The sequence below is a fragment of the Callorhinus ursinus genome, unplaced genomic scaffold (assembly GCF_003265705.2).
Source record: "Callorhinus ursinus isolate GAN/ISIS: 27379988/994484 unplaced genomic scaffold, GSC_fseal_2.0 scaffold14, whole genome shotgun sequence".
In the NCBI taxonomy this organism is placed as follows: Eukaryota; Metazoa; Chordata; class Mammalia; order Carnivora; family Otariidae; genus Callorhinus; species Callorhinus ursinus.
Window position 1 is genome coordinate 5,560,673 of NW_027397076.1, and position 20,828 is coordinate 5,581,500.

Below are 20,828 nucleotides of genomic sequence, written 5' to 3' on the forward strand. Positions count from 1 at the left end.
TAAGGCAAGGGGAAAAAAAAGGCATGCAGATTTGTAAGGAAAACTAAAACTTGATATTTGCAGATGATGTGATTGCCCACTTTGAAAATCCCAAGAAATCTACAAAGAAAGCTCCTAGAACTGACACGAGTTCAGCAAAGTCACAGGATACACAATACATACAAAAAATAAATTCTATTTCTATGCACTACAATGAAAAAGTGGACATTGAAATTAAAGGTACAATAACATTTTTCAAAGAATAAATACCTATATATAAATCTAACAAAATATGTACAGGACTTATATGCCAAAAGCTATAAAACCCTTAGGAAAGTAACCAAAGATGATCTAAATAAATGGAGAGTTGTGCCATATTCATGGCTTGGAAGACTCAACATAATAAAGATGTCAGTTTTCCCCAAATTGATATATGGGTTTAACAGAACCTTTTAAACTCCAGATTTTTTGTAGATAATATTCTAAAATTTATATGCAAAGGAAAAGAAAATAGAATAGCTTTAACCGGTTTGAAAAGTAAAAATAAAGGGGGAAGGATGAATTTACCTGATGTCAAGCTGATTAACATGGCTACAGTAGTCAAGACTGTGGTATTGGTGGAGGGACAGATATGTAGATCAGTGCAACTGAATAGACAGCCCAGAGATGGACCCACACAAATATGTTCGGCTAATTTTTGAGACAGGTTTAATGGAGAAAAAAAATAGCCCTTTTAGCAAATGGTGCTAAAGCAATTAGACATCCATAGGGAAAGAAATGAACCTCAACCGAAGTCTTTATTGAAAAATAAACTAAAAAAAAAAAAAACTCAACATGGATCACACATTTAAATATGAAATGTAAAACTAGAAAACTTTTAGAAAAATATAGTAGAAAATTCTCAGTATCTAGGGCTCGGCAAAGATTTCTTAGACTTGACACCAAAAGCAGGATCCATAAAAGGAAAAATGGATAAATTGGACTTCATCAAATAAAATTTTGTTCTGTGAATGACCTTATTAAAAGGATAAAAAGCCAAGCTGCCGAGTGGAAGAAAATATTTGCAAAGCACATACCTGACAAAAGACTAGAATATATAAAGGACTCTCAAAACTCAACAGTTAAAAAAATGAGAAAATTGGCAAAAAGACATAGAGACATTTCACCAAAGAATGTGTACAGATGGCAAATAAACATGAGATGTTCAATATCTTTAGCCATTAGAGAAATGCAAATGAAAATCACTGAGATTATCACTACACACCTATCAGAATAGCTATGATAAAAATAGTAAGACTTTGAAATGCTGTTAAGCAGATAGAGAAATGGTATCACTCATATATTGCTGATGGGAATTTAAAACAGAACAGCTACTCTGGGAAACACCTTGACAGTTTACTTTTTTTTTTTTTAAGATTTTTAAAAATTATTATTTTAGAAAGTGCACACACATGCATGCATGAGTTGGAGGAGCAGAGGGGGAGGGACAGGCAGACTCCATGTGGAGTGCAGAGCCTTGGGGGCGGGGGGAGTCCATCTCACGACCCTGGGATCATATGACCTGAGCTGAAACCAAGAGTCTGATGCGCTTAACCAACTGAGCCACCCAGGCACCCCTTGACAGTTTTTTAAAAACAAACACACAAACAAAAACTAAAACTAGATACTATCATGTAACCTAGCAATTGCATTCCTGGGCATTTATGCCAGAGAATGAAGATTTATGTTCACACAAATCCTGTACATGTTTATAGCTACTTTATTCATAATAGCCAAGAACTGGATACAACCCAGGTAACCTTCAACAGTTGAATGGTTAAATAAACTTTAGTGAATCACACAAGTCACACAGTAAAAGTAGTAAGAGTCAGAATTCCAACCTAGATAATCTGACCCTGAAGCCCTTCTCTTTGAGTTAAGTACTGTATTGCTTCTCACTACTTTCAAATATCCCAAATGCTGTCTCTGGACACTCCAGGATTGCTGCGGGATTTTTAAACAATTTTGAAGGAAGCACAGTGATATTTCTTGGACACTCTACAAGCTCAAGGTGGTTCAACACTTCCACATTGCATCACACATTTCTCTTGATGACTAGATTTTCAGTGGTGCTGTGAAAAAAAAGCAAGTGTCACACAAAAACCAATATAGAACAAGAAATGAAGGTGGCAGTGTCCAGTTCCAAGGCTTGAGAAGTTGTGCAGTGACCAACAGGTACACACATCCCGTTAATAAGTAATTATGGTGATATGACATAAAATATTGTTTTCATTGTATTTGTATTATTTCTACAAATGGTTACTAAATTGTTAGGAAATAAATAACTTGTTAGTTGTTTGGACCAACTCCTTAATAAATAGGACCTTTAGGTATTTCTTTTAGCCTACAGGTTTCATGAAAACTGAGAAAGTTTGGGAACTTCTAGAAGCACACCTCTGCAGGTATAGGGAAAAGAATATAGAATTTATTTGGTATGAGATAGGAAATCAGTAATGGAGAATTCTTATTATAGGAATGCTAAGGTAATAGTGACTTCACAGTAATTCTCATGGGAGTATTTGATTTGAATTGAACTTGGAAAGAATGGGAGTAACCAAAAGGAGTTCATCCAAACAGATCCAAAGTGTGATGACATGTAGGAGCTAGACTAATAGAGATATTTGCATATTATTCTTATGTTTCTAAAATTAAATCATATAGCTAGGTATCTTAAAATGATGACCTAGGTAAAATGTATTCCTGAATTGTTAAAAATAATACCTATCTCATAGGTTTGTTGTGAAGCTTAAATGAGTAAACCGAAAGAAAACAGTGCCTGGCACATACCAACCAATCAGTGGATGTTGAATATTGTTAATATTTGTTAGTATTATTATCTTTTTCATCATCATCATCATCATTATCACCACCACCACTCACATCTCTGAAGGAGGCATATCCCACTAGCACAGCAGAATTCTTAACCCATCGTACAACATGGAAAGATTATTTCTTAGTTTTTTAGGAGGTTAAGACATTTGGGATCAACTAGGCCCTCTATGCTTTTTTTAGGCTCATCCTTAATTGGCTTGAACCCTGGAGGGATTCCCTTGCATATCCTTTGAACCAGGATTTTACCACCAAAGACTGATCTGATAAACATTTCCTAACCTCTTTAGGTCCTAGTTCTGTATCTATTTGAAACAACCTCTAGGGCAACTTTGGGGACAAATTGAATTTTTCTTTCATTTATCTGATGAATTTAAGTTTTACTTCTCTCACCTGTTTTGGTAGTAATGACAAAGCTGCATTCTTGATATTTTTTGTCATAAATCAATATGTTGGTCCATAAAGTCTCTTACTGGGACATTCACTTCTTAATAGCATTAGTAAATTAGCAGATTGTGTTATTAAGTGATTTGTGTGTTTTTTTTCACTTTATAAAGTACTATAACATGTTATTTTCATTATCATGGTAGTTTCCCAAGGGCTAGACAGGGCAGACAGTATCTTCATTTCATGAATGAAGAAATGGAGATCTGAAAGTCACATGACTCATCCAGGATTATGCAGCTAGGTATGACAGATCCGTGCCTAGAATCACAAATTTTCTAATTTCCAATTTAGTGCTTTTTTATTGATCCTGTGCACTGCAGCCTCTTGCCTCACACCCTAAAATGGGAACCAGAGCATGGGATGACTCAGAACTCCCAAGGTCCATTCTCGGTCCATCTTCTGGCCTTGGGAAAATCATTTAACTTCTCTGAGTCTTTATTTCTTCATCTGCGAGATTAAATAATAACATTACTATACTTTTCCTGTGGGGTTGTTATAATTAATTGGAACCAAGATTCAAATCCAGATGGTCTTGTTCTTGAGTCTGTGCTCTTAACTACTAGTTATACTGACTCCTGTCCTCATTAAGGGATAAAGTAAAATTTAAGGGTATCAAAGTTGTGGAGCAAGCTAGAGGTGTTTGGGGACGTAGTGACTATATCAGCTATCACTCCCAATTTAACTCAATCTTCTAAAGTAACTCAAGGCTCCAGAACTCTGGAGAATAGAGTTAAGCTAAATGTTCACTGATTAAATGACCTGTATTGTTATTGCAAAATGTAGATGCAACATTGGGAAAAAAGGCTGAGATTTTTAGAAATACCTTTTTTCTAAAGTATTTTTTAAAGAGTATCAGAAAATTCTTTTTTTTTTTTTTTCCTTACAGCACTGGGAGGTGTTCAAAAAGGTAACAGAAGTCTTCATTTTAGTTCCTGCACTTCTTGGTCTCAAAGGGAACTTGGAAATGACATTGGCATCCAGATTATCCACTGCAGTAAGTTTTTTCCTACCTCTAAGCATGTATATTACCTTTACTCTTTCTTTCTGGGAAGAAGAACTTGTATCGGTAAAGTTTTTTTCCTCTATCTGACAAATTTCTGGACCTCAGGGATATGCTAAGTAGTAATGCCTGATAACATACCCTGAAAGTTCTCTAGGTTGGCTAATTTGTGAATTATAGGCCCTCCTTTATCCTGAGAAGTAGTATACTTGCCTGTTTTGCTCCAGGGCATTCTGGCAGTTATCAGTGCTTAAGACATGGGCAAGTTAGATATTGGGAGTCTTTATGGTTCAATGGTTGGTTGATTGGTATTTAAACCTTTAGTGGTTATAAAAGTAATACATCCTTGTTGCAAAAACTGAAGACAAGGGAAAAAATTACAAAGAAGAAAATTTAAAACCACTCCAAATTCTTCACCTAGACATAATCATATATTAATATTTTGGTATAGATTCTTCTATACTTGGATATCTGTCTGTACTTGGATAACTATACTTATATATAGTTAGGCATAATATAGATATATACTGTATATTTTTAGAAAGAACAAGAATCATATATATTCTCTCTTAAAATCTGTGATATCCATTTGAAGATATACCATGATCATCCTTCTATATCAATATAAACCTATGTCATTATTTTTATTGGCTATGTACTTTTCCCTTCTTTAGCTCTCCTACAATTTAGTCCATCATCTATTATTGGATATATAGGCTCTTTCTAATGTTTTGCTATTATAAACAATGTTATAATGAATACTTTTATACATACAGTTTTGTATTCTTTTATTTCTTTTGGGCATATTCTAGGATTGTAACTAAAACTGTTTAGGAAAAAAATTCATTCTTTTAAGGCTTTAGCTACATATGCTAAATTGTCATCCAGAAAGGCTAAGCATTTTTTTAAAATGTTGCCAGTTACAGAGTTCTGAGTTATTTTTAGAAGCCCAAAGGACATTGTTCTCTCACTGTAACATTTGTTGGAGGTTCACCATTGTGCAACCAAATTATGTTGGTTAAAATCACGTTGCTAGTGGGGTTCACTTCAGTGAACCATCTACCCATTTAATGTTAGTCAAAAATTAAGCTGTCAGAGGTTATTACTAATTGCAGTACCTTTAGTATATGAAATTAGGGGTTTTTTTTAAGATTTTTTTTTTAAGATTTTATTTATTTATTTGACAGAGAGAGAGACAGTGAGAGGGGGAACACAAGCAGGTTGAGTGGGAGAGGGAGAGCAGGCCTCCCACTGAGCAGGGCGCCCGATGCGGGGCTTGATCCCAGGACCCTGGGACCATGACCTGAGCCAAAGGCAGACGCTTAACAACTGAGCCACCCAGGTGCCCCCTAGGGGTTTTTTTTTGTTTGCTTAAAGATGCTACAGCGAATAAGCCCATCTATGAACCAGGGGCAAAAAATTTGCATATCTGAGGTAACCAAGAAGCTAAACAATTGTGTTGGTGATAGGATACAGATGGAAATTCATTACTTTTTGGCGTCATGGAAGCCAGTTTCATTGCTCCATTGTTAAACTTTTAGATCCAAGGTTTAAAGACAAAGTTTTCTCAAGCGATCATGTGAAGCCATTAAGTACATGTAAAAATATTAAAAAAAAATATGTTAGGACAGCAATCTTAGACTTATCTGAAAATACTTAGAAAGCATCATCAAGCAATGTACAAAACTTCAGTTTATGGAATTACTTAATGAAATTGCATTGTCACCATCAATCAAATCTTCAAACCTAAGAATTAAAGAGGAAATATCTTTCATCAGTTATTATGAGAGGAAAGAAAGTCCAGTAATTTGGTAACACCATCATTCTTAGAAGTATCTAAATTGGCAAAACTAGCCCAAGCCAATCTTGATTCTTTAATGACTTCGTTTTAAAGTGGGCGTCTATATAGTATTACATATAGGAAGTATAGTGACCATAGGATGGATCTAGTAGCTCTCAGTGCTTAGAAATGATTTCTAAAAAATGTAATAGTAAGATTGTAATATAATTTTTAACAATCTGATTAAATTTCACATTCTAGTATCTCAGAAGTTGATTATATAATGTTGACATTTGGTGTCAACTGAATGTTGATTTCACACTTGGTGTTCCTTGGTATGTCCCTTATACCGCTAGCTTTTGTCTTTAAAAAACAAAACAAAACCTTTTATGTAGTTTTACCAATGCTTTCAGAGTTAGTGAAATTATATACATGTGTTCCATTTACCATCTTTTTTCCCCAGTGATCTACATTTGCATTATGCTTTAAGAACTGGTGGGGCAGCAAAATCAATAAATAAATAAATAAAAGAACTGGTGGGTCAGCAGGGTAAAACTTGATCCAAGAGTTTATGGCCAGGGAGGGGAATAAAGAGGTGTTGAAAAACAAAACTGACAACATTTAAAGGAAAAGGAAGTTACTGGAATGAGAGTTAAAAGGTAGCTTTAGTTTCATTTTGTTGGAAAATGAACTTTGTTCTGATAAATATAGTTAAGCATACAAGCTTTTAAGCAACTTGATAACTGCCCGGAAAACTGAAATTTTGGCCAGCTTATCTCAAAGAAAATATTTCTAAAAGCAACATTCTTGAGCATTTTCCAGTATTTGTTTAGATTCAAGTAAGAGATGAAACATGTCACTCCATTTTGAAATAGGCTCTGCTGTAGGGAAGCTGGTTGAAAAGGGAATATGCTACAAATTAATTTGTTTATATTACCATTAACACTGAATAAAGGTGAATTTCATCTTAAACTTTTAATTTGAGCTTTCGTTTATTTGTTGTGGCATTTATATTTTATGTTAGATATTTCCATCAAGTGTCTGGTTACTTTTATTTGTTCATGTTTAAGAGAGGGGAACTCCGAAGCTGATTAGAAGCAAAGCTCATGGGAGGAGTTGATCAGCCAATGTCCTTACTGCGAAGTGAGCTTGCTGGGCCTTTCTTTGGGAAGGTAGAGGTGGAGTCATGTCTTCCATAGATCAAGAATTTTGTCACTGATTATAAGATATTTGAGTAATAAACTGAAGAAATTACTTAGTTCTCTAAGCAATGAAGACACCATAAACTAGATGAATATACTATGTTATCATAGCTTGATACCATGAATTACTACTTTTCTGTCTACTAATTTGTTTACTTTTATTGAGACTATTGAAGATAGGCACAGCTTAGTCAATGTCAAAGGCCAGAGGCAGGACTGCCGATGATACGTTAGATCAGTGATTCTCAAAGTGTGGTCTCTGATAAGCATGGTTAGCAACTTGTTAGAAATGTAAATTTTCAGCCCGACCCCAAAGCTACTGAGTCAGAAACTCTGGGGGTGTGGCTCAGCAATCTGTATTATAACCACAGCGACTCCGATACATCAAAGCTTGAGAACCACTGTGTTAAATGAACAACCTAGAGCCAATGGGGTTGGGACCAAGTGAGAGAAAGGGAAAATAACAGGGCATGAGATCACCTTGTGGGCCATTTTAAGGACTTTGCCTGTTGTGGGAAATGGAAAGCCATTGAAAGGTTTTGAACAGAGGAGTACTGTGATCTGATAGATACATATAATCTAATAGATAGATTATTTTGACTGTTGTGCTGACACAGAGATAATAGAGGGCCAAAGACTAAAGCAGAGAGACAAGTTAAAAGTCTGTTGCAATAATACAGGCTAGAGGTGATGCTGGCTTGAGACAAGGTGGTAGCAGTGGATATAGTGAGGCATAGTTGGAATCCAGAACTAATTTTCAGAGAGAGATGACAAGACTGGCTGATGGATTAGCTGAAATTAAATACTGGGAGTAGTCACTTGAAAAATCTCAGGTTTCGAGAGGGGTAAAAGTAGACAAATCGGTAGATGGAAAAGTAGTAACTCGTGGCACCAAGCTATGATAACATACTATATTCATCTAGTTTATAATATTTTCATTGCTTAGACAACTTGATCTCAAGTTTGCCAGGTGGAGTACTACCATTCTTACAGAGTGCTAAGGAATTGTTGCCAGCTATATTCTAATTCTGATACTCTATCAACTATTAAAGCAACTCTAGGTTAAAGACTTCTCTTTTTTTTAGAGGAGGGGAGAGAAAGAAAGAGAGGGATGGGGAAGGCCAGAGGGAGAGGGAGAGAGAGAGAATCTCAAGCAGACTCTCCCCTGAGTGCAGAGCCCGACTTAGGGCTCGATCCCACAATCCTGAGATCCTAAGATCATCACCTGAGCGGAAATCAAAAAGTCGGATGCTTAACTACCGACTGAGCCACCCAGGCACCCCCTAGGTTAAAGACTTAAAGCAAGATCCCCAGAGCCTCACCTTCGATGGACTCTTCACTGACTGTTCTCTACTTGAAATTTTTTATTACCCTTGACGTTGAGACCCCATGCTAAATTCCTTCCATCTCATTCATGACTTCCTCTTAGTCTACTCTTTTGGTTTCTTTTTCTTTGCTTATCTTGATCTGAGGTTTTCCTGAAGTATTAGTACCTTGTTTTCATGTTCTGTGTCAGTAATTTTCACGTTCCACTATTGCTTGCACATTGCTAATTGCTAACTCTTGGATCTGTATTTCCAGTCTCCTTCCTGACCTCCAGAGCTGAATTTTCAATTGTCTGTACCACTCAGTACATTCAAAACTAAATTCATTACTTTCTCTTACTCTACCTGTGCTTTCCCTATTTCTTACCACTCATCCCCTCCCTTCTATCCAATTAATGTCTAGGCTGTCAGTTCAACCTATGAAATCCCTCTCCCCTTCCTCTTATGCCCCACCTGCCACTACCTTAATTTAGTTGTCTATTGTCTTTTATCGGGACTGCTGTGGCAGATTCCTACCTGTACTCCCTGGTTCCAGGGAAAAGGGTCAATGAGTATAATTTTCTTTTAACTTAAAACAAGTACTATTTGAAAGTTAGCCTTTTCATTTATGGTCAAAAAATAATTCTTTTAAAAGTTTTACAACTTTCCTATGTAGTATTTATTTTCACTTGTAAAAGTAGGAGTAAAGGGGCGCCTGGGTGGCTCAGTTGGTTAAGTGACTGCCTTCGGCTCAGGTCATGATCCTGGAGTCCTGGGATCGAGTCCCACATCAGGCTCCCTGCTCGGCGGGGAGTTTGCTTCTCCATCTGACCCTGTTCCCTCTTGTGCTCTCTATCTCTCATCTCTCTCTATCAAATAAATAAATAAAATCTTTAAAAAAAAATAAAAAATAAAATAAAAAAAAATAAAAGTAGGAGTAAAAATTATTATAGCCAAAGAAGACCAGGCTATGATTACTTTAATCTTTTTGCTCCATTAAAGAGTCTTTTCTCATTTGTATGATTGTCTGCAGGAGAATCAGGGTAAATGAGCTTGTAGGATTATAAGGAAGGCTTTGGGTAAGTATATAGTGAGAGAACTTAAAACATAAGATATCAGATATAGCCTACTCAATCACTGAAGGACAGTTGTCTTTGAAACTTGTTATTCTATAAAGGTAAAGGTTAAATGTTCCAAGATAAAAAGATATTTCAATAAAAAGATTTCCTATTTTAACAAGGAAGATTTAATAATGATGAATTCAAATCAACTTTATCTTGCCCTCTTACTTGAGTCAAAATTTATCTCTAAATTATAATGGTTAACTTGAACATTTTTTTCTGGATTTTAGTCTTTTCAACAGTAGATATATATTATGGTAGATAATTGTTGTGGATATATAACAGTAGTATATAATTAGAAAATAATCCAAGTAGAGTGAGTCTATAAATTGTTGGGTTTAAGTTCTATTATCTGAGGTCTAAAATTTTCTGCTTCGCCTGGGTGGCTCAGATGGTTAAGCGTCTGCCTTCGGCTCAGGTCATGATCCCAGAGTCCTGGGATTGAGTCCCTCATCAGGCTCCCTGCTCTGCGGGGAGCCTGCTTCTCCCTCTCCCACTCCCTCTGCCTCTGCCTCTCTCTCTCTCTCTCTCTCTCTCTCTGACTCTCATGAATAAATAAATAAAACATTTAAAAAAATTAAAAAAAATTTTCTGCTTCTGGATGCTAGATATGTCAAAAATGGCATCCACTGTCCTAAAGACAACATATTTTTAAAGCCTATAAATCTATTTTCCAGGAGCAAATTGCCTAGCACAGTTTGATTAGCACTTTTCTACTTTAGGCAGAATTGATTTCTCTTGCCTCAGATGTCTTCTCAGAGAACTCTTGATTCTCTGAAATTATTTTGTAACATTCTACCTTTTTAATTCATTAATTCAAAAAATATTTTCAAACCCTTTACAATACACTAAGTGCTATTGTGTGCTAGGGAATCAGCAATCAATAAAACAGAAAATGTTCCTGCCTTCATTGAGCTTACATTCCAGTAGAGGGATGTGAAAAAGTGGGTAAAACCTTTCCCTGATAATTTTAAGTTAGACTTCCAGTTCAAATTGTAAAACTTCTAAAATAACAAAAAATTAAATCGCAAATAATGATATTAATAACTATGGCATAATTTTGATATAGTTACAATCTCAGTATTGTTTCCTAAATTTGGCATATTCTCAATTTTGCCAGTTCTTGTCTTAAAACCTGATTGTTAAATACAAATGAAACTGCATATTTCTCTTAGTTCATAGAGTATGTTTCTTAAGTTATAAATACCAATCTATAGCCATAGCTTTGGGGGAATGGAACTACTTAGGTTTAATCTAAAACTGTTTCAGTCATCTAGATTTTTAACTCCCCCCTTTCTTTGAAGCTTTACTGAGGTATAACTGACACAAATCGACTACACAGATTCAAAGTCCACCATTTGATGAGTTTCAGTACATAGTATGTACATGGGAAACCTCTACTGCAATCAAGGTGATGAGCATAGGCATCAGCCCCGCACATTCAGAAAGACATTAGAGCATGTGTATGCATGTATGTATGTGTGTATTTTGCCATATTATGTTTTATAAAAATATTTCAGGCATGTAAAAAATATATAATAAGGTTTCTAATTCCAGTTAATGGCAAAATGAAGTAATGAGTGAACCTTTCCAGAGATTAACAATTAGAGAACCTAGACAAACTGAAGGCAATGGAAAGTGATCAAAAACAGGTAGAAACTGAGTTCACCCTTAAAAGACCATGTCTACAATGGGTAAGAATTTTCATTTGTAGCTTTTTTGCCTGAGGGAGTTTCCCCAGTCCTTGGATCTCATGTGGCAGAAAACCCACAGTCTTGCCAGTTTGAGGTGACAGAGGTCAGGGAGTCTGACAAAAAATAAAGCCAAAACACAAAAAAACAACTAGACAGAAACATGAGAGGGGCCTATACTTGAAAAACAAATACACTGGCTAAGATTTGTGAGTTTTTTGCTCTTTTTTTTTTTTGACCAAATGCCTTTTGTGACTTGTACATAGTTATAGTGGCAGAAAATGGAAGTTTTATTGTCTTAAATTATTAGATAACAGAGCTTGGAGCTGACAGAACAGGTAGAAATTTATGGAGAAATCCCAACAGTAAGAGAACAGTAGAAAGCATGAGCCCCAGAATCTGGGTATAAGTTCTGCTCAGATCTTTGGCTGACCATTAAACTACATAGGTGCAGGGATGATCCCCAAACGGCTAAGCTAAAAAGCAATAGTTGGTAGCTGAAAGAACCAGCTTTGCTAAAAGCAAAGATATGAGCTGCTCTACACTGTGAGAGAGACAAGAGTCTGTAGTTTGAGTCTAGGCAAACTAGACTCAGGGACTAGAAGGGAAATCCAGTAATGCTTAGAAGAACATAACATATCAGAATCATTGTGGGTTTTTTTTTTTAAGATTTTATTATTTATTTGACAGAGAGAGAGAGATGGCAAGAGCAAGAACACAAGCAGGGGGAGTGGGAGAGGGAGAAACAGGCTTCCCGCAGAGCAGGGAGCCCAATGTGGGGCTTGATCCCAGGACCCTGGGACTGTGACCTGAGCCGAAGGCAGACGCTTAACAACTGAGCCACCCATGTGTCCCCATTATCGGAATCATTGTAACACATTATTACACTGTCTAGTTTTTTAACCAAAAATTATTAGACGTAGGAAGAAACACAAAAGTGTGATTCATATTTAGGAAAAGTGAGATTCATATTCAGTCAATGGAAATTGACTCAAAGTAGGCCCAGATGTTGGATTTAGCAGAATCTTTCAAAGCGTCTAGTGTAAATATGTTCAAAGAACTAAAGGAAAAAATGTTCAAAGAATTAAACAAATGTATGTATTAAAGAGGGACCAGATAGGGAATCTTAAGAAAGAAATCATAGACAAAAAGCTGAGATTATTTCCTTTCCTAGTTGCCAAACTTTTAAATTTACCAATATGTGTTTTTAAATAAAATTTTTGATTATAGCAGTACATGTTCAGCAATGAAATTTTGAAAAATTCACTAATGAACAAAGAAGAAAATAAAAATTATTCACAAGCCCGTCACTCAGAAATAACAATGGTTAACATTCAGGTTTATTTTTTTATATACCCTTTTTGTGGGAGCACATATTTAATATATATATCTCTCTATATATTTTTTAAGATTTTATTTATTTATTTGACAGAGAGAGAGAGATAGCGAGAGCAGGAACACAAGCAGGGGGAGCGGGAGAGGGAGAAGCAGGCTTCCCGTGGAGCAGGGAGCCCGATGCAGGGCTCAATCCCAGGACCATGGGATCGTGACCTAAGCTGAAGGCAGACGCTTAACAACTGAGCCACCCAGGTGTCCCTAATATATATATATTTTTAAAGATTTTATTTATTAGAGAGAGAGCACAAGCAGAGGGGGAGGGGCAAGGGGAGAGGGAGAAGCAGACTGCCTGCTGAGCAGGGAGCCCAATGCAGGCCTATCCCAGGACCCTGGGATCATGACCCGATCCAAAGGCAGACGCTTAAGCAACTGAGCCACCCAGGTGCCTATATATATGTGTGTGTGTGTGTGTGTGTGTGTATATATATATATATATATATTTTTTTTTTTAAGACTAATACTTAAATGGAGACTTTCAGTAGCCTTGTTTCAACTATTTACATATTAAATGTATTTTTCCAAAATCAGCTATAGTATTTGTAAATCTATAATTTCAAGGTCATTCCAACCCACTTCTATCTTTAGTCCCAATAATCTTAAAGCCTATCCATAACTCATGTACTTCAGGGTCAGATAAGTAACATATACATCTATGAAGAAGAGGGGTGTAGAGATTATAAAAAGTAGAGACTACAGACTCAACCTAAGACATTTAGATTCAAAAAATTAAAACCACTGTGTTGGCCAAAACAACACATCTTCAGGCTCTGACCACCTCAGCTTACTCTTTCCTTTAAAACTAGCTAGTGTCTTTGCTAAAATATTGGTCTATTTTTCTAGTATTTTAAATTAATTAATCTGGGTTATGTAGAAGTCTTTATCAGATCATATCCCACTATACTTTGTCACCTTCCAAGTTCTTAGTTTTTCCTAGCTGAGTACCATCAGGTCAGTTAATCTAATAAAAGTAGGTTTAGCAAAGGCCTTTAGGCAGAACACTCTTCTTCCTCTCTACTCTGGAAAAATTTAGATGGTTCATATTAATCCTAGGCCACAGGACAATATAGTAGGTCAGCCCGATTTTTGGTTCAGTTTTTACAATATGAAGGCAACAAAGGTTAATTTTCTGTATCCTGCCAAATTCCCACTTCCACCCCCAATGCATGCCTATACCATAAGTATTTTCCCTAAGTAGTTAAATTTGGATCAACACTTCTCTTTTCTTTTTAAAATCCTTGCTTCTAAAAATCTTTGCTTTATAAAAAAAGTGATTATTATTTGTGAATATACTCCACTTTGTGTTTATTTCGCATAATACATTGTGATTTCACACCATAAATTATATTTCATAAATGTGAAATATGTTTTATTTCACATCATACATTAACTTGCTATTTATTATTCATGCTAGACTAAAAGGACTCTAGATTCAGAGACTTAGAGATCTGGAAGGGACTTAGAAATTGTGATCGTCATCAATTATTAAACAGATTAATTGAATAGTGTGACATTGTTCTATCAGTATGGGTTTGGTCAGTAGAACTGCCATGGTATATATTGTGGCAATAAGGAATTTAATAGAACAATTTGGGCTTACACAAATGTGGGAGAAGTAACGATCTGTGATGGGAGGGTCAGAGAAATAGCCTGAAGCACTGGAGCAGGGGAAGAAAGCCATGGGTGCATTGCAGTGTAGACTTCTGGATGCCTACTAGTTCTGACTACCAAGACCTTACAGAAATAGTGGCCTCTCCTTCGCTTCTGCCTTCCAAATCTTAGGCAAGTTCCTGTCATTGGCAGACTATAACCTGCATCTCTAAGAAAGAGAATTTTGAGGAAGGTAGTTCCAGGATTTAGAAGGGACTGGTGGCGATGGTACCACGTGAATCTGGCACCATAGCATACCTAACACATAGCATTCATTCATTCTGTGACTCACCTTTCTTGACCTTCTTCTAGACCTTAGTATATGTATGATCCACCTCTATTGATCATCGAGCAATTCTGGAGTCTTGTCATCTTTTACTTTTTCATGGAATCATGTTAGATTGCTTCCTATACCTATAGACCTCTTTCTAAAAGTTATTAAAGATAACACTAAATTCTCTCATGCCTATTTCTTGAACACTAAACCTGAAGTAGATACACTCTTTAAACATTGCTTGTACCTTATTACTCACTGAAGCAAAGACCCAGGTTGTTAGAGCTACAAACACAAATTTCATGAATAATGTAGATTTCCAGGCTTAGGGAAGAAATCTACAAATAAAGCCAGCATGAATAATTATACTGAAAAACTGAGAAATCTTAATATTTGCATTGCTGGGTACTTTGAGACTAGAGCCCAGAGGGAGGTTTGAGAATTCTTTTTTCCAAACTGATAGTAGAAATGTTGACCGAGCACTTAATCTGCTGGCCTGAAGCCAGTGAGCTAAACTCTAGTCTGTCCATGAACTACCCACAAATAACAACCCTTATGTATCTCCCACTTTACCCATTCACCTATCTTCCATGACCAAGCAGATGATGAATAATTGAAACCCAGCTCAGTATGTTTTTTATTAATAAAGATTGTTCACTGCTTTCCAAATGATTGCATTAGAAAAATGACAGATTTGGATATACATGTTTTGAATCCTAAATGGTGGAAAAGTAAGGATTTTGCTTATAGAGCAATTGAATAATAATTTTTCAGAGAGTATTCTTCCATTTAGCAGAAAGATATATAAATTTTAATAGTGTGGTACATGGTCAGACTCTATGTGAACTGAATGAATTTTTTATTGCTAACAGTTTTAGTCTTGACTCAAATATAAATTATGTACATATAAATGATTTGTTTAATCCTGGGTTTTCTGGTCACTAATTCTTCAAATTACATTAGTTTCATAATATGGAATAGAATGCTAGCTGCTCAAAATTATGTAATTATTTATATTGGGCCTCAGTACACAAAATTTGGCATGTTAGGATAACATTTGATGATGTTAATTGTAAACAGTGTACTAATTAGTCCACTAGTTCTTGTGAGCTAGTAATTAAATTAAAAAATATATTTTTCTACATATCTTGGGCAGGATAAATGTGAGATAAAAGACTGGTAGTGAATTTAGAATTATTTTTAAAGTACAATGTGAGTTCATCAGATTTACTGAAGAATTATCTTTGGCTTTAAGACTTCATCTGCTTGCTTAAACAGAGTTAAAGCATATAGATTAGTCAGTGATAGATGATGAAAGTATCTATTTTAACAGGTAAATATTGGGAAGATGGATTCACCCATTGAAAAGTGGAACCTCATAATTGGCAACTTGGCTTTAAAGCAGGTGAGTGCCCATGAACAGACACTTCTCAAAAGAAGACACACAAATGGCTAACAGACATATGAAAAAATATTCATCATCATTAGCTATCAGGGAAATTCAAATCAAAAACACACTGAGATACCACCTTACATCAGTTAGAATGGCAAAAATTGACAAGGCAAGAAAGAACAAATGTTGGAGAGGTTGTGGAGAAAGGGGAACCCTCTTACACTGTTGGTGGGGATGCAAGTTGGTACAGCCACTTTGGAAAACTGTGTGGAGGTGCCTCAAAAAATTAAAAACAGAGCTACCCTATGACCCAGCAATTGCACTCCTGGGTATTTACCCCCAAAGACACAGATGTAGTGAAAAGAAGGGCCATATGTACCCCAATGTTCATAGCAGCAATGTCCATAATAGCCAAACTGTGGAAAGAGCCAAGATGCCCTTCAACAGATGAATGGATAAAGAAGATGTGGTCCATATATACAATGGAATATTACTCAGCCATCAGAAAGGATGAATACCCAACTTTTACATCAACATGGATGGGACTGGAGGAGATGATGCTAAGTGAAATAAGTCAAGCAGAGAAAGTCAATGATCATATGGTTTCACTTATTTGTGGAACATAAGGAAGAGCATGGAGGACATTAAGAGAAGGAAGGGAAAAATGAAGGGGGGAAATCGGAGGGAGAGATGAACCATGAGAGACTCTGGACTCTGAGAAACAAACGGAGGGTTCTAGAGGAGAGGGAAGTTGGGGGATGGGTTAGCCCGGTGATGGGTATTAAGGAGGGCACGTACTGCATGGAGCACTGGGTCTTATACGAAAACAATGAATCATGGATCACCACGTCAAAAACTAATGATGTACTGTATGGTGACTAACATAACATAATAACATAATTTTTTAAAGTAAATCTTTAAACTTTTATATATTATAGTCATATGTTTATTTAAACTGAGTTTTTCTTAATATGTTAATGTTACTAGTGTTCATATAAATGAGCACATTAGATTGTCAGTTACATATACACTAAATCATGGATTATATATAGATTATCTACAGCTCCTTCTGAGCTCAGGTGAATGTCTCTTCCTCCCTAACTACTTCCTTCTATGCCCAAGACATAGGACTGTAGCCCCCTAGTAACTCTGTAGCAAGTGGGCTTAAGGAACACTCACTAATTTTAATGTTAGCCCAATTAGGACATCATATTGAGAAACATGGATGCAGAAAAGTAATTTCGTGTATTGCACTTCAAAGACATAGAAATAAAAGAATTTTTGGAATATGGGCTTTAAAAAAATATCTGTGCGGGGGCACCTGGGTGGCTCAGTCATTAAGCGTCTGCCTTTGGCTCAGGTCATGATCCCAGTGTCCTGGGATCGAGCCCCGCATCGGGCTCCCTGCTTGGCAGGAAGCCTGCTTCTCCCTCTCCCACTCCCCCTGCTTGTGTTCCCTCTCTTGCTATGTCTCTGTCAAATAAATAAATAAAATCTTTAAAAAAGAAATATCTGTGCAGCTGCTTCTAAGATCATGGGGTTAGAAATAAGAAAGTCTGGGATTTTATGTCAGCTCTAACATTAACCAGCTGTATAAACTTTGTTAATTTACTTAACTTTTCTGGGCTTCTTCGCCCCCTTCTTTTAAATCACAGTATTGCATTAGAGATGTCAATGTTCCTTTCCAGCTTGAAATTGTAGGAACCTACTCAGGGGTAAAAAATATTTAACAACAAGTAGGTTACTATAAATTAATATATAAATTAAAATTTGAAAATATATTCCACTTTCTTCTTTAAATATTCTAAACTCTTGCCAAGTAATACAAGTGGTAGTGTAAATTATTCATCACATAACTCTAAGACCTTCCATCCCAGCTTTTAATTTTTCCTTCCACTCTTCGTCTGCACCCTTCCCTTGTCATCCTCCCTCCCTGCAGGTGTTAGTCAGGATGGGAGCCAGAGATGGCTCTGGATTCTACCACACTCCAGAGAGTCTGTGAGCACCTGGAAATTCTTCTCAAATCTTGAGTGCATTTGTGTTTTCGTAAAGAAAAGAATCTTTACAAATTTTTTGCCAGACTGTCAGAGGAGTCCAGGACACAAGCACAATTAGGAATCTGTGAATTAGATTCCCTTAGGGCTTCTTTAGTTCTCACATTCTACTTAATAGGATTCTAAGAGTTCCCAGTGTTACTTTCTTTAGTTGCTGGGTTGCTTTGTGCCAGCACTGTGGGAAGCATTTTTATATTTATGTAGTAACTCATTTAAATCTCAATTTTCAAATTCGATATTACTGTTGTCACTTTACAGATCATGATTGTGGTTATTTGTGAGGTTACCTTTTTTTTTTTTTTAAAGATTTTATTTGTTTATTTGCTAGAGAGAGAGAGTGACAGTACAAGCAGGGGGAGCGGCAGGCAGAGGGAGAAGCAGGCTCCCCACCGAGCAAGGAGCCTGATGCAGGACTCGATCCCAGGACCCTGGGATCATGACCTGAGCCAAAGGCAGCCACTTAACTGACTGAGCCACCCAGGCGCCCCTACATTCTCAATAAATACTTGTTGAATGAACGAATTTAAATAACTTGCCACAAGATTGGGTGATATAGCCAGGAGGTAAACTCTTTTATCATTAGATCATAAAATCAATCTCTTACCAGCACTGCTTCTGGAGTCAAACTTCAGTTATAAGGGTTGGGTACCTTTCAGTCTTAAGGTTGGTATCTTCTTAGATGATCTGTGGATTACACCGTCAAAGTCATTTGGGGTGCTTGATAAAAACAGATTCCTGGACCCCATTCCATAACCACTGGCACCAGATTATGGCAGTTTGAGAACTCACCGCCTTAAGGGAATATTAAAACTAAAATAGAGTGGCTTCTTCAGAAGGTAATGATGTAGCTCAATGACCATATGTAATACTTTCTTCTGACTTTTGGTATGCATATTTACATAATCAAGTAAAAACTGTTTTTGAAATAATAATTCAGTTGGATTTTCTGAAACAATTTCTAGGTTCAAGCGACAGTGGTTGGTTTTCTAGCGGCTGTGGCAGCAATTATACTGGGCTGGATTCCAGAGGGGAAATACTATCTTGACCATTCCATACTTTTGTGCTCCAGCAGTGTGGCAACGGCTTTCATTGCATCTCTTCTACAAGGTAAGCAAATCTATAAATGTCTACCCTACAGTCTTTCACTTTCAGATGATTTATTTTCCATGTTGACTCTTTTTATAAAAATGATACTTGTTCATTATAAGATCAACAGGGACAATTTTTAAGTTTTTATTTAAATTCCAGTTAGTTGACATCAGTGTCCTCTTAGTTTCAGGTGTACAATACAGTGACCCAACACGTCCCTATATGACTCAGTGCTCATCAAGATAAGTGTCCTCTTAATCCCTTCACCTGTTTCACCCATTTCCCCCCACGTACCTCCATTCTGGTAACTACGAGTTTGTTCTCTACAATTAAGAGTCTGTTTCTTGGGGCACCTGAGTGGCTCAGTCGTTGAGCATCTGCCTTCGGCTCAGGTCATGATCCCGGGGTCCTGGGATCAAGCCCCGCATCAGGCTCCCTGCTCGGCGGGAAGCCTGCTTCTCCCTCTCCCATTCCCCCTGCTCTTTCGCTGTGTCTCTGTCAAATAAATAAATGAAATCTTAAAAAAAAAAAAAAAAGTCTGTTTCTTGGTTTGCCTCTCTTTCTTTTTTCCCTATGCTCATTTGTTTGTCTCTTAAATTCCCCATATGAGTGAAGTCATATGGTATTTGTCTTTTTCTGACTTAGTTCTCTTAGTATAATACTCTCCATCCACGTCGTTGGAAATGGCAAGATTTCATTCTTTTTATGGCTTAGTAATATTCCATTGTATATATATACACCACATCTTCTTTGTTCATCAGTTGATCAACACTTGGGCTATTTCCATAATTTGGCTATTGTAGATAATGCTGCTATAAACATTGGGGTGCAGGTGCCCCTTCAGATCACTACATTTGTCTTCTTAGGGTAAATAACCTAGTGGTGCAATTGCTGGATTGTAGGGTAGCTCTATTTTTAACTTTTTGAGGGAACACCATACTGTTTTCCAGAGTGGCCACACACCAGCCTGCATTCCCACCAAGAGTGCAGGAGAAAGAGAAAATTTATTTATACTCTTTTAAGAATGTCTGATTTCAGATACACCTATATGTGTTATATATAAGCCTTAGTATAGAACAGGCTGTCTGAGGTTGTCTCCTGGCCTTAGGGACTCTGGTAGAGTTCCCAGTGAGATCAGGAAAATAATCTAGGTATTCATTAGTTTCTGTAAATTAAATTAATTGAGAAACTCCTTTCTGGAAATCATGCAGAGGATTTACTGGCTTGTCATTTGAGTAACAAGGATTCTAGGAATTCTGAATTTCAAAAGCAGTCCCTCTGTTAAAATTTTTTAAAGTTTCAGATTTCAAAAAAATTTCTTCACTATTTCTGTGGCAATACAAATATAACCATATGCTTGACACAGTATATTGCTGGCTATAGACTTTTAAAGAGCCAGGAGATTTTAAAAATTAACTACATTAGAATTTTTCAGTCGGGATATCATTCTTAGTACTTATTTATTAAGAACTTAACACTGGAGAACTAGCTTATTATGAAATCATGATCATAAAGACTTGGTTCTTTTTATTCTATAATTGCCATCTTTTTACCCTTATATCATCAGCCAGGTAAAAAATA

The 20,828-nt window shown here is 36.5% G+C and overlaps 1 protein-coding gene across 6 annotated transcripts in view; it reads left to right on the top strand.

Moving 5' to 3' along the window:
• Positions 1 to 20,828, top strand: part of SLC41A2 (solute carrier family 41 member 2) — a 115,360-nt gene that overhangs the window by 41,925 nt on the left and 52,607 nt on the right. For all 6 annotated transcript variants that reach the window (XM_025882542.2, XM_073900370.1, XM_073900371.1 and 3 more), the window contains exons 3-5: positions 4,181 to 4,288; positions 16,045 to 16,116; positions 19,121 to 19,265. In XM_025882542.2, coding sequence (XP_025738327.1) covers positions 4,181 to 4,288; positions 16,045 to 16,116; positions 19,121 to 19,265 — 325 coding nt within the window. The remainder of the gene's footprint in view (positions 1 to 4,180; positions 4,289 to 16,044; positions 16,117 to 19,120; positions 19,266 to 20,828) is intronic.